General features: G+C 38.9%; 3 protein-coding genes and 1 long non-coding RNA gene across 4 annotated transcripts in view; all 4 read left to right on the top strand.

Moving 5' to 3' along the window:
* LOC103524522 (geranylgeranyl pyrophosphate synthase) overlaps nt 1-1,920 on the top strand; it is a 47,930-nt gene extending 46,010 nt beyond the window's left edge. Inside the window, exon 8 of the mRNA XM_026819919.1 lies at nt 1,763-1,920. Coding sequence (XP_026675720.1) covers nt 1,763-1,910 — 148 coding nt within the window. The 3' untranslated portion in view covers nt 1,911-1,920. The remainder of the gene's footprint in view (nt 1-1,762) is intronic.
* Nucleotides 1,921-3,347: 1,427 nt separating this feature from the next.
* Nucleotides 3,348-7,689, top strand: LOC103524531. The gene is made up of 4 exons (XM_026819907.1): nt 3,348-3,474; nt 5,429-5,755; nt 6,140-6,293; nt 7,509-7,689. Exons 1-4 carry the CDS (start codon nt 3,453-3,455, stop codon nt 7,687-7,689), a joined length of 684 nt encoding a protein of 227 aa, XP_026675708.1. The 5' UTR covers nt 3,348-3,452.
* Nucleotides 7,690-8,187: 498 nt separating this feature from the next.
* Nucleotides 8,188-9,706, top strand: LOC113465413. Its single transcript, XR_003390141.1, has 2 exons — nt 8,188-8,908; nt 9,208-9,706. It is a non-coding gene; the product is annotated as an uncharacterized LOC113465413 (long non-coding RNA).
* A 125-nt stretch (nt 9,707-9,831) lies between these two features.
* Nucleotides 9,832-13,371, top strand: part of LOC113465408 (RING finger and transmembrane domain-containing protein 2) — a 16,518-nt gene continuing 12,978 nt past the window's right edge. Inside the window, exons 1-3 of the mRNA XM_026819906.1 lie at nt 9,832-9,849; nt 9,992-10,051; nt 10,816-10,974. Of these exons, the coding sequence (XP_026675707.1) occupies nt 9,832-9,849; nt 9,992-10,051; nt 10,816-10,974 (237 nt within the window). The remainder of the gene's footprint in view (nt 9,850-9,991; nt 10,052-10,815; nt 10,975-13,371) is intronic.

Below are 13,371 nucleotides of genomic sequence, written 5' to 3'. Positions count from 1 at the left end.
AAAATAAAAAAAAAAAAAAAAAAAAAAAAACGTACACATTCATAAGAGAGCGCGCAGAACGAAGAATTCCAAGTTTCGAGATGAACTTAAGAAACAATGTTTCAGGAAAAAAATTTCAAGAACAAAATATTTTGTTTTTGAGGCAAATTACTTTTGTTTTAATTAATTATTACCCGCGATCAGGATCAGAGTTTAAACTCAGTTTAAGTTTTTAACTCTTGGATGAAGGAATCTGATTGGTTGATTTCGACATTTTCAGCCAATCAGCTTGCCCAATACAATAGTTAAAACTTGAACCGAGTTTTACCCTGATTCTGGCACTCCTCATATCAAATCATAACCTCATGTTTATTTTATTATTACTTTTTTTTTAATTAATTATTACCCGCGATCAGGATCAGAGTTTAAGCTCAGTTTAAGTTTTTAACTCTTGGATGAAGGAATCTGATTGGTTGATTTCGAAATTTTCAGCCAATCAGCTTGCCCAATACAATAGTTAAAACTTGAACCGAGTTTTACCCTGATTCTGGTCCTGGCCATAAGTTGAAAAAAATACATACTATTTATGTTTAGATTGTTAGTCATTAGAAAATAGACTCAGATCTCCACGAGATAACTATTTAATTTTGTAATTTTAAGTTGAAATTTTCTAATTTGTTTACACATTTTCTCGTAATGATTTAGATGTAATTAATTTCGAGTTATTTATGGTAAAGCAAGAGCCTCCTTCAAAACTTAGTGGGTATCTTATGAGGGATATTTAGGGGCCTTCTGTCTAGATTCCAGCATCCCCCTGTCAATCTACTATTGAACCAGAAGGCTCCCCTCATAGAGCCTCCTTCAAAACTTAGTGGGTATCTTATGAGGGATATTTAGGGGCCTTCTGTCTAGATTCCAGCATCCCCCTGTCAATCTACTGTAGAACCAGAAGGCTCCCCCCAGGTGAAACTTTTCCAAAATCCACCAAGCATAAAAAGCCAGAGAAACTTTCACCCAAAGACTCCAAAAAGTCACTTGCTTCATCACAAAATAATTCAGATTTACTCAAGCATAAAAAGCCAGAGAAACTTTCACCCAAAGACTCCAAAAAGTCACTTGCTTCACCACAAAATAATTCAGATTTACTTTTTTTTTACATTTTTTTCTATCGCCAAAACATTCTTGATAAATTGTTATCTTGGCACCTGTTCCACCATTGCATGGAACAGTATGAGTTACAAGTGTACCAGCCTTTTTACCTTGGAGGGTAGCTCGCCTGCCTTGTTAGCGCTAGCTTGCGGGTTCGATTCCCCCCCTTGGCTAGACTGCAGGGGTAAAGGGACTTTTCAGTCCTATCTCCGAAGGATAAACATGGTATATTCTATTCTATTTCATACAATGGGGGGAACAGGGGGCTCCAATTGGTAGGTATTTTGTGTTTCTCGCCTGCCTTGTTAGCGCTAGCTTGCGGGTTCGATTCCCCCCCTTGGTTAGACTGCAGGGGTAAAGGGACTTTTCAGTCCTATCTCTGCAGGATAAACATGGTATATTCTATTCTATTCCATACAATGGGGGAACAGGGGGCTCCAATAATTGGTAGGAATTTTGTGTTTGAACTGTCTTTACTTTTCAGTGACCTCAGATTTGGATTTTTCACAACTTTTTAAGTAGGAATCGACTTATAATATTTTCCCAATTGCAACTCCTCCATTATTAATAAGTTCGGTTCAATTTTAGGCTTTTATTCGGTGACTTATCATTATTTCCTGTTTTTCCCCTACAGGTTCGGCTCGTTTGAACACACGCGGGAGGTTCTGAAAGAGTTGGATGTCTCGGCCCGCACAGAGGTAGCCAGATTAGGTGGCAACCCCCTATTAGAAGCTATACTGGACGAGTTACTTACCTGGGATACGCCAGACAGTCCCAAGTAAACTGGAGGTGCTTGGATAAGCTACTTCTTTCTCCTCTTCTTTTCCTCTCCTCCTCCTCCACCTCCTCTTCTACTGCTGCTAGATTAGGTGGCAACTCTCCTTATTTGGACACTTTTAAATGATCCATCTTTACATGGGGAGTATTTTAAGATAGGAAATTTTCGACCAAAAATTCTCCTCTTCCTTCTTTTCCAGACTGTCCCAAGAAAAGTGGAGGAGCTTGTTCTCTTCCTTCTTCTTCTTCTTCTTCTTCTTCTTCTTCTTCTTCTCCTCTTCCTCCTCTTCTTCCTCCTCCTCCTCCTCCTCTTCCTCCTCCTCTTCTTCCTCCTCCTCCTCTTCCTCCTCCTCCTCTTCCTCCTCCTCCTCCTCTTCCTCCTCCTCCTCCTCCTCTTCCTCCTCTTGTTCGTCGTCACTCCTTCCCCTTAAGTTCGTCTTTTTTTTTTTGCTCCTTCTTCTTCTTCTCTTCCTTCTTCACGTTGTGATCCAATAAATATGGAGCAGACAAAATAGGTTAAAAAGACAAACATTATTACTACTTACTCTTACCTATTGCTAATGTAATGTAAGTACATAAAATTATTTGTAAATTCTTACTAACCTTTGAGTAGGATATTGATGGAGCCCAGATATTTCTGGGTGACAAAAGGGTTCAAATCCCAATCCTTCCAACACTGTGATATGGTACCGCCATGGAATCTCATGGACACTATTTCTAGGATGGGATTAATTGGGGGGAAAAGTACTTAGTGATGGGACTAGAGTGAGATTTCTCAACTTGATTATTTTCCAACTCGAGTAGAAATTACTTGAGTTGAATATTTATTTCTGGAAATTACACTGCACTGATTTCTTAAAATTCTTACTCGAGTAGGCGAGTGAGTGGATAGTATGCATTGCAGATTGATGATATTCGGGTTTTTGTTCGGAAACACTCGGCATATGGGTACACCACTATACCCTTCCCCCTCTTCAGTTCTCTTTCTTGCATCATCATCATCTAGTAAGAGGACTAAGAGGCAAGAGGGGAGAGGGGGGTAGTGAATCATTCAACTCGTTCAAACAAATAGATTTGTACTCGAGTAGAAACTGTATGTTGCAATAATATGTGGTGAGTGGACTCGGGTCAGAGAACTCAATGAGAAGTTTTTTTTTCCACTCGTAGCAGTCGTAGTGGATTTCTGCACCAAATGATAAAAAATTTACTCGAGTAGAACAAAATAATAATCGAGTGGACTCGAGTAAAATCATTCACTTGGCCCATCACTAAAAGTACTTCCATAAGAAAGAAGAAGACCTGTAATTTGTTTCTCATATTGTAGTGTTGTAGTGATGGGAAAAATGAAACTTTTCAGGGCTCCGGGTCCCAGGTTTCGAAACGCTCTAAGGTTTCGGATCTGAGTTCCGAAACTGAAACCGAAACCTGAAACCTTGAAATCTAATCGCGCCCAGTATTCTCGAAGTTTAAGCTCGCCTGAAGGATTTTTCAACTTTCTACCCACTTCCTATATTGCCCGTCCACCCAGGTTGCACAATCGACGCAGTATGGCCACCAATCAATCAATCGGTGAGTTGTAGCCCCGATTGAAACTTTAGTTATTAGACCTAAGTCCAATACTTGAGTGGACTTGACTCTCAAGGACATAAGGCCAAACCACAAAATAAGATTACTTCAATTATTGATGTAATTCAAATAAAACTAGTTGTTTCTAGCTAGATAGCCAGTTTTGTCCACTGAATCAACCTTTTTAGCAGTATAGAAATCTTCATAGAGCTGATCCAATATAGCCCCGATTGAAACTTTAGTTATTAGACCTAAGTCCAATACTTGAGTGGACTTGACTCTCAAGGACATAAGGCCAAACCACAAAATGAGATTACTTCAATTGATGTAATTCAAATACAACTAGATGTTTCGGTAATTTTGCAGAAGTCACATCCATGGAAAAGAAAGCTCCTTTTTGTATTTACCCTAACCCTATAATAACACTAATCACTGCTCTAATTGTGAAAACTCCTTTTTGCGTTTAACCTAACCCTATAATAACACTGATCACTGCTCATTTGTGACAATTCCTTTTGTAGCAATAGGTATTCCACGGATGTGACTTCTGCACAAGTACCAATGTTTCTAGCTAGATTGCCAGTTTTGTTCACTGAGTCAACCCGTTGAGCAGTTAAGAACTTTTCTTAGAGCTGATCCAATAAATGGAACAAACAAAATAGGTTAAAAAGGCCAACATTATTACTACTTACTCTTACTTACCTATTGCTAATGTAATGTAAGTACATAAAATTATCTGTAAATTCTTACTAACCTTTGAGTAGGACATTGAAGGATCCCAGATATTTCTGGGTGACAAAAGGGTTCAAACTGATCCAATAAATGGAGCAGACAAAATAGGTTAAAAAGACAAACATTATTACTACTTACTCTTACCTATTGCTAATGTAATGTAAGTAAATAAAATTATCTGTAAATTCTTACTAACCTTTGAGTAGGATATTGATGGAGCCCAGATATTTCTGGGTGACAAAAGGGTTCAAACCCCAATCCTTCCAACACCAACACTGTGATATGGTACCGCCATGGAATCTCATGGACACTATTTCTAGGATGGGATTAATTGGGGGAAAAAATACTTCCATAAGAAAGAAGAAGACTCTTGTAATTTGTTTCTCATATTGTAGTGTTGTGCAATCCTGACTCAGCTCAGACCCAAGGACAAAAATTGAAAAAAGAAAGATCATTCATTACACACACTTGTAACCTTGTTTATATTTTTAGTGCTTATAGGCTAAATTCCTGATTTGATATGATCTGATGGTTTAAATTTTGACACAAACAGGTATTTCATGACTATAGGCCCTTAGCTTCATTCAAGTTCCGAAACTTTAACTCAGCGGTTTCATGAAACCGGATCCGTATTCTCGGTTTTGAAACCGCGTTTCGAAACAGTTTCATGAGACACATCACTATAGTGTTGTGCAATCCTGACTCAGCTCAGACCCAAGGACAGAAATTGAAAATAGAAAGACCATTCATTACACACACTTGTAATCTTGGTTATATTTTTAGTGCTTATAGGCTTAATTCCTGATTTGATATGATCTGATGGTTTAAATTTTGACACAAATAGGTAATTCATGACTATAGGCCCTTAGCTTTAACACCAACACTGTGATATGGTACCGCCATGGAATCTCATGGACACTATTTCTAGGATGGGATTAATTGGGGGAAAAAATACTTCCATAAGAAAGAAGAAGACTCTTGTAATTTGTTTCTCATATTGTAGTGTTGTGCAATCCTGACTCAGCTCAGACCCAAGGACAAAAATTGAAAAAAGAAAGATCATTCATTACACACACTTGTAACCTTGTTTATATTTTTAGTGCTTATAGGCTAAATTCCTGATTTGATATGATCTGATGGTTTAAAATTTGACACAAATAGGTATTTCATGACTATAGGCCCTTAGCTTTATTTACATCAAATTTCTTATTTGTGCTATCCTCAGATAACGAAAGCACCCCAGTTCCAGTATCCGAGGGGACCACCTCTCAATCTGTGTCTTCAGGGCTGAGCCTGGTACCGAGACTCGTAGATCATAACTCTCTACGGGCCAGTTGGAACAGTGTTGTCCAAGAGACACTCAATGCTATGACTCGAGTCCGTAATGTAGACCCAACACCTGCAAGACGTCCAATGAGCATGACATCATGGCTTCATAGTCGATCACACCATAGGCCATCTATTCTCTCGGCAACCAGTATACCATCTCCAACCGCAGAACACCCAACAAGTCCCAGTGGGGAAATAGCTTCACAACAGCCTGCTGATGCAAGTATGTGATCTTTGTTTGTTTTTTTTTTTTTTTTCTTCTTCTTCTTCTTTCTTTCTTTTTCCTATCCCTCATGTTGTAGGTCCTCACATCACTGTAAATATACACCTTTGAAGTCTATTGAAAATTCAACTAAAAAAAAAAGGTTTAGAGCTGCACCATTACCCCTAGGTATCTGCTCAATGGTCAAACATTTTCCTAGTAATCAGGAGATTATGAGACTGAATCAACCAAGGTATTAATTTTTCAACCAAAACCAAATTAACCTCACCCCCATATGGCTGTGTGAAAATGAGTTTCCACCAATCAACCCCAAGCTAAGGTTGCTTCAAGAACATTTTAAAATTTACTACAACAGCGTTTTAAAATCTCATTGTTATGTTTCAGATCAAGTAGTGCTGGACCTGCAATACATTGATCAAAATTCAAACGAAGACATTATTCAACTACACAATTCCAATGCTCGGCCAGTTCTGACCTCCTTACACTCGGTCACTGGAGGCGGGGGCAGTAGTCCTCAGACACCCTCAGCAGTGGGTAAGTAGACTTAGGTTTCTTCTATAGGGGTTTGTCCACTATGTCCACACATAGTTGATGGCCGTCAATCAATTTGGATTGATGTCTGGCCGGTTAACTATGTTTGGACTTTAGACACACCTTGAGAGTTAGGTACTTGATCAATTTGTTCAGTCCGTGAGATGTAGGATGGCATATGACCTTGAATGCACAATGTTACTAAAAATAAAAAGGCAGCCCATGTAGTCCCTAAATATTGGTGTACTATTAATAACTTCTGATTTGAATAGTGTGTACCTGTTATTTTTTCATTGCTCGAATTCAGTATGGTATGAGAATAATGGTTCTAGTTCACAAGCCGCGATTCCCCTCATTTCCCATCTATTTTACTTCTCCTCTCTGCATTTCCATATAACATCCTACATCTCACGGACTGTACCTTCAGTGGCATGTCAAGAGATTTTTAAAAGGGGAAACTATCTTTACTGTCATATGAAATCAAGATCCATTCACACACTGATCACTGTTTCTCCAGAACCCCCACACATAGAAAGCTGAATTTTGGTAGGAACATTCCTTAAGGTGTGTCTGCACATAGTCGATGGCCATCAACTTTGATCAAAGGTTGATCAACAGCCGTCGACTCTGTGGATACACCTTAATATGATCTACTTAAGTAGATGCTCGCCTGCCTTGTTAGCGCTAGCTTGCGGGTTCGATTCCCCCCCTTGGTTAGACTGCAGGGGTAAAGGGACTTTTCAGTCCTATCTCCGCAGGATAAACATGGTATATTCTATTCTATTCCATACAATGGGGGAACAGGGGGCTCCAATAATTGGTAGGTATTTTGTGTTTGAACTGTCTTTACTTCTCAGAAACATTTTTGGCTTTTAAAGCTTTTTTTTCCTGAACATTTTTTTTTTCTTTTTTTTGTGTGTAAAATGCTTGCTCTGATCATTTAAGTCTTTTTTTTTATATCACTGTAGCTCACAGATAGAGCTTGTTGGACTCGTAATCCGGAGGGCTAGGGTTCGAGTACCAGTAGTGACATAAACATTTAGTAGCGTAATTTCGAAGTTAAATTAGGATTGCCCCAATAAAATAAATGCCTTTTTACCTCTTTTCTTAAAAAGAAAAAATCCTGATTTTGTTTTCGCGCCCGATTGTAGTAAAAGTTGCTCTTAATAGCCTCCTCCTCCATTCCCCTCCCTCCTCCCCCTGATCCGGCCTCCCCCTCTAGTCCCGACCAGGAAGCCGCTTCGCCCCCCGGAGGCGCCACGCCGGCCGGAGAAGAGAGCACGGCGGAAATCTTGCGCCAAAACCCGGAGGCCACGGCCTTCTTGCTTGGGTTCTTTAAGTATTTGCCGTTCGTCATTATTCTCCTGGCGAAGGCATTCTATGATCATATTTACGGTGAGTAACAGGGAACTTGGCGGATCACCTGCCTCGGTGGTGTAGAATAGGATATACCTTGTTTATACTGCTCGAATGAGACTGAAAAGTCCTTTGACTCCCGCAGTCTAACCAAGGTCTCATATATTTTGACATAATATGGGAAAACATATTATAATGTGTTCCCCTTTCCAGTCTATCTTTTTTTTTCTTCTTCTTCTTCTTCTTCTTCTTCTTCTTTCTTTCTTTCTTTCGGGTCACGGTTAGCCCATGGTAACGCGCTCGCTGGCCATTCAAAAGGTCTCGGGTTTTATTCCGGGGGGGGGTTGGAGTTTTTTCGGCTCTGGAGTTCGGGGTGCACTCAGCCTCGTGAGGAATAGCTTCTTTAATCGAGTAGCGACCAGTGACGGACCTCCGGAGTGCGAGCCTAGGGTGATAACTGATACCCACTCGGTTACGGAGGTTGTTACTTGTTACTACTAGCAAGTACCTATTTAGTTCTAATTTTTAATTTTTATCACTCTTCTGAACAGGGGACTCGTTTTGCCCCGGTTTGCCCTTTTTTAGTTCTTTTAACTGGGTCAAATTTACCCCGGATTGCGCTTTTTTATCTTTTAAGGGGGTCAAATTTACCCCTCAATACCTTTTTTTATGTTTCCAACTAAACCAATTAATGCATTGTGTATAGGTAATGGCGGGCATGAACATTGTCTTTGTCCCGAAAGCACGGCTGTCACATTTGTCCCGTTTTACCAGACTTTTTTTTATAACGCCGATTTTTATGAAAATGAAAATCAAACGCGTATAACTAGAGATGTTAAAATGAGTTTTTTTTTACGAATTAACGGGAAATCCCATGATAATATGAGTTGCAAAAAATGGGTCTGCACTGCCTTCATTTCAAGGTGAATCTTGAGGTCCCCTGGTTAACAGAAGGACGTGGGCTGAGTGCACTCCGACCTTTCCAGTCTTACGAGAATCTCGAGACTGAGTGCACCCCAAACTTTACCCTCTATATGGAAGACTGGCCCTCAGAGAAAACTCTTGAAACCAATATGGTGTTGGAGGAACAACATTTTGGTTTTTGGTTGTTCTTTCAAGCGGTTTTCGAGAGAAAATTTTATTGAAAAGTGATATGTATTTTTTTATTTTTTAATATTGTGTTTAGATGGCGAATTTAGTTTAGTTGATTACCTAGATAACTAGGGTTTATTCTTTTAACTGTGGGATCTATGGGTGGTGTCAGAGGTATATCTAAGGGAAAAAGTAGAAAATAGATCTACATACTATGTATTAAGAAAGGGGAAGAAACATATGTAAAATACAATAAAATGAAGGTTTAAGTATGGATTTTTAATACAAAGCATACTTATGATCAATAGGATTTCTAGTGCCTCTTATGCTTTATGCTCATTGAAAAACAGCTTTAGAAACTTCGACTCTGCCGGGAGTTGGAACTCAGGACCTCCTACGTACAAGCCTAGTGTGATACTCACAGGGAGGTCGCTATTTTCTTTTAACTGTGGGATCTATGGGTGGTGTCAGAGGTATATCTAAGGGAAAAAGTAGAAAATAGATCTACATACTATAAAGAAAGGGTAAGAAACATATGTAAAATACAATAAATGAAGCTTTGAGTATGGATTTTTAATACAAAGCATCATCATACTTATGATCAATGGGATTTCTACTGCCTCTTATGCTTTATGCTCATTGAAAAACAGGACCTCCTACGTACAAGCCTAGTGTGATACTCACAGGGAGTATCACACTAAGTATCACACACTTCATATTTCCTATTAATTGTCATTCATACAAATAACCTATACCTAGGCATTTTGTTCTAGGCATCTAGGCTGACTAACTTGGTTAAAATAAATTCTAGGCTATTAATTGCCTAATAAAAAAAAAAGGCTTCGAAATCTGAATTAAATCCTGTCTGACTCCACCCATAGGGCTGAAAAGACTATCTTCTAAAGAAGACAATATTATGATCAAAACAGATGGTCTCTAAACTACACTCGCGAGCACAGAAATCGGACCAGTTGACTAAGTCAATTATTTCTCTGAAAGCGGTTTTTTTTACCCCCATACGTAGGAGTCGGGGATAAGGGACCTTTGTCCAATCCACACCTCATGAAAACAGTTGGGAAATAGATTAGTCAGGAAAAATGGTACTAAAAATTAGTGTAAGTACATATTTACACACATTATGGGTGCTGCTGTCCCAGCAATCTATATAGTTTTTTTTTGCCAAATCCTCTCTTTGGATCTCTAGACAATATTTTTAAAGTTGGAACAAGTCACTAATTTATTTTATTTCCTTCCCAGATTGGTCTTTGCACAGTGGCTGTACTTGCTTTTGGTTATGCAGTGAAAAGTGTAAAGCCAGTAAGTAACTTGTCAATAAATACATCAACCCTAAATAGGCACTTTCTAAAGGTTGGCTCTTAACTTTCACCCCTAAATAGGTCTGAAGGTGTGCTCTTGGTTTTACTGCTCCTACACAGGAGTACAGGAGTATCCAACCCAAACCATGAGAATGTCAATAGGCTATGTAGATAGATGCATGTAGGATTGTAGTGTGTAGTTATCCCCCCCCCCTCTCTAATGCTCCCATAGGCACTTTCTAAAGGTTGGCTCTTAACTTTCACCCCTAAATAGGTCTGAAGGTGTGCTCTTGGTTTTACTGCTCCTACACAGGAGCATGCAACCCAAACCATGAGAATGAGAATGTCAATAGGCTATGTAGGTAAATGCATGTAGCATTGTAGTGTGTAGTTCCCCCCCCCTCTGAAGAATAGAATATATCTTGTTTATCCTACCAGAATGAGACTGAAAAGTCCCTTTACTCCAGAGAAGAAGCTCTCTGCTTCACTAAATGAGAACTGATAGTAAAGGAGGCACTTAGTAATACCTACTGTGATATCCACACAAGTTGTAATAGAATATATATATCTTGTTTATCCTGCCAGAATGAGACTGAAAAGTCCCTTTACTCCAGAGAAGAAGCTCTCTGCTTCACTATAATGAAGAATAGAATATAATATATCTTGTTTATCCTACCAGAATGAGACTGAAAAGTCCCTTTACTCCAGAGAAGAAGCTCTCTGCTTCACTATAAAGAATTCATGATTTGATTTTCTCATTCTCAGGTGTTGATATTTGTTCCGCCCAACAATGATCTGCTCAAGAACCTGGTCCAGCTGATTTGGATCATCATCATCAGTGACTTCATCATCAAGCTGTGCACAATCATCGTCAAGATCCTACTCACCTTGTTACCAGCCATCATCTTGCCTACCACCAAACGCGTGAGTACTAATAAAGGAATTTTAATTGGGTTAAGTATAAATACTTGTCACAAATCTCGTTCCTCGCTTGACTTGGACTCGAACCACCAACCATCATCGTCAAGATCCTACTCACCTTGTTACCAGCCATCATCTTGCCTACCACCAAACGCGTGAGTACTAATAAAGGAATTTTAATTGTGTTAAGTATAAATACTTGTCACAAATCTCGTTCCTCGCTTAATACACTACGCTAAATTTTATCACTTGACTTGGACTCGAACCACCAACTTCCAGATCCGAAGTCCACCGCCCTACACCGCGACTATAAACAGGGAGAAGAACAGCTAACCCCAACCAGCCTAGCAAGCTGACAGTTTTTTAAAGGGTTCTCTGCGCTTTTAAAGAAGAAGCACAAGTCCTCACGATGGTTGACTGCGATTCAGGACGAGCCAATTCAACATGGCTAGAGACCATCACCCTGGGGTATGGCTGATGAAAAAGATATCTTTATTCTACCATCACCATTCGGCTACAGCTGAAGCCACTACAACAACAACAACAACAACAACGACATAAAGATTAATCAAGATAAAGCTAAAATGTGCACTCCATCGCGGTATACCTACTTGATCTTTCAAACTGCATCTTTTTATGCTGCACTATCTCCTTTTCCTTTTTGTTTCGCATTATCGACTGGACTTTAACCTCCTTGGTCAGAAAAATTTCTCATCTTTTCCTCGCCACCAAGTTCTTATCACTTCTCGATTCCACCAATCAAAATCGATTTTGGACCCAAATGAAAACAAAAAAAAATTAAAATGGAAATGGAGATTTGATTAAAAAGAAAAAAAAAGAAAAGGAATAAAAGGATGATTTTTTGTGTTAGCTTATTTTTATTCCTGGATCAAATTTAAGTTATCTTTTTACCTTCAGTGATTTACATTGTGTGTTCATTTTAAATCTTTAGATGAATAACAATTCCCACAGCCATTTTTACCAGTGACAAAATTCATTGAAGTTGTGTATCTGTAAAATGACTACCATCCACAGTTTGCAAGGAAAATGACTAATCGCGCCCAGTATTCTCGAAGTTTAAGCTCGCCTGAAGGATTTTTCAACTTTCTACCCACTTCCTATATTGCCCGTCCACCCAGATTGCACAATCGACGAAGTATGGCCACCAATCAATCAATCGGTGAGTTGTAGCCCCGATTTATCTACATATGTAACTACACAGCCGCACTTAGGTGCATATTCCGGTTCTTTGAGTAAGGTCTGTTGTATTGTTTTCACTATTTTTCTAACTAGGTATTTTTGTTTACTACCTAAATTTATTATCGTTATTATTTTTGAAGACATTTGATAGACGGAACTGTAACTGCTAAGGTCTTATCGTCCCGAAATCGAAGAGTGAAGGAGTACAGGATAGGAGAAAGCCAGCCGTTTCGAGTACGAAAAAACTTATCTGTTTACGATAAATTTTGCTCCGGGTGGGAATCGAACTCGCGGCCTAGGGCTTACGAGGTAGGCACGCTACCCTCCAAGCTAAATAGTCTGGCGTGTTTCTTTTCAACACTGAGGGCAAGTTCAGCTTTCCTATTATCCATGCAATCCAAAGTCGTCCTGACGATCGACAAGTTATTCGTATCCTTTATTTAACAAAATATCTACAATCTACATATTATGTAACTACACAGCCGCACTTAGGTGCATATTCCGGTTCTTTGAGTAAGGTCTGTTGTATTGTTTTCACTATTTTTCTATCTAGGTATTTTTGTTTACTACCTAAATTTATTATTATTATTATTTTTGAAGACATTTGATAGACGGAACTGTAACTGCTAAGGTCTTTAATCGTCCCGAAATCGAAGAGTGAAGGAGTACAGGATAGGAGAAAGCCAGCCGTTTCGAGTACGAAACTTTAAAAAACTTACCTGTTTACGATGAATTTTGACCCGGGTGGGAATCGAACTCGCGGTCTAGGGCTTACGAGGCAGGCACGCTACCCTCGAAGCTAAATAGTCTTGCGTGTTTCTTTTCACCTTTTTATGATTATTTTTAACTAAGTTAATTTCCTAATTATATTTTGTGACCCGAGTCCATACCCTTTCATGGTTTATTCTCAACTCATCCATTCAGAAATTCTGCGGCAGCGGACGCGAGATGTGGAGGTGAAGAAATACTGCATTAGCTTACTGGATAGGTAAGAAAGAATGTACCAAAGTAGCGTACTCGACATTATAGGTACATATTTACTTCAAGGGAGACAAAAATTGAAGAAGGAAGAACCAACCATTTAAGACATTATAGGTACATATTTACTACAAGGGAGACAAAAATTGAAGAAGGAACTGTCAATATTTTCCTAACTTTTTTTTTTTTTTTTTTTTTCTTTTACCAATTTTTTTTTTTAAA

This window comes from Diaphorina citri, unplaced genomic scaffold, assembly GCF_000475195.1.
Source record: "Diaphorina citri unplaced genomic scaffold, Diaci psyllid genome assembly version 1.1 scaffold102, whole genome shotgun sequence".
NCBI lineage: Eukaryota > Metazoa > Arthropoda > Insecta > Hemiptera > Psyllidae > Diaphorina > Diaphorina citri.
Note: the sequence above shows the minus strand (reverse complement) of the source record. Positions and strands in the feature narration are given on the sequence as shown.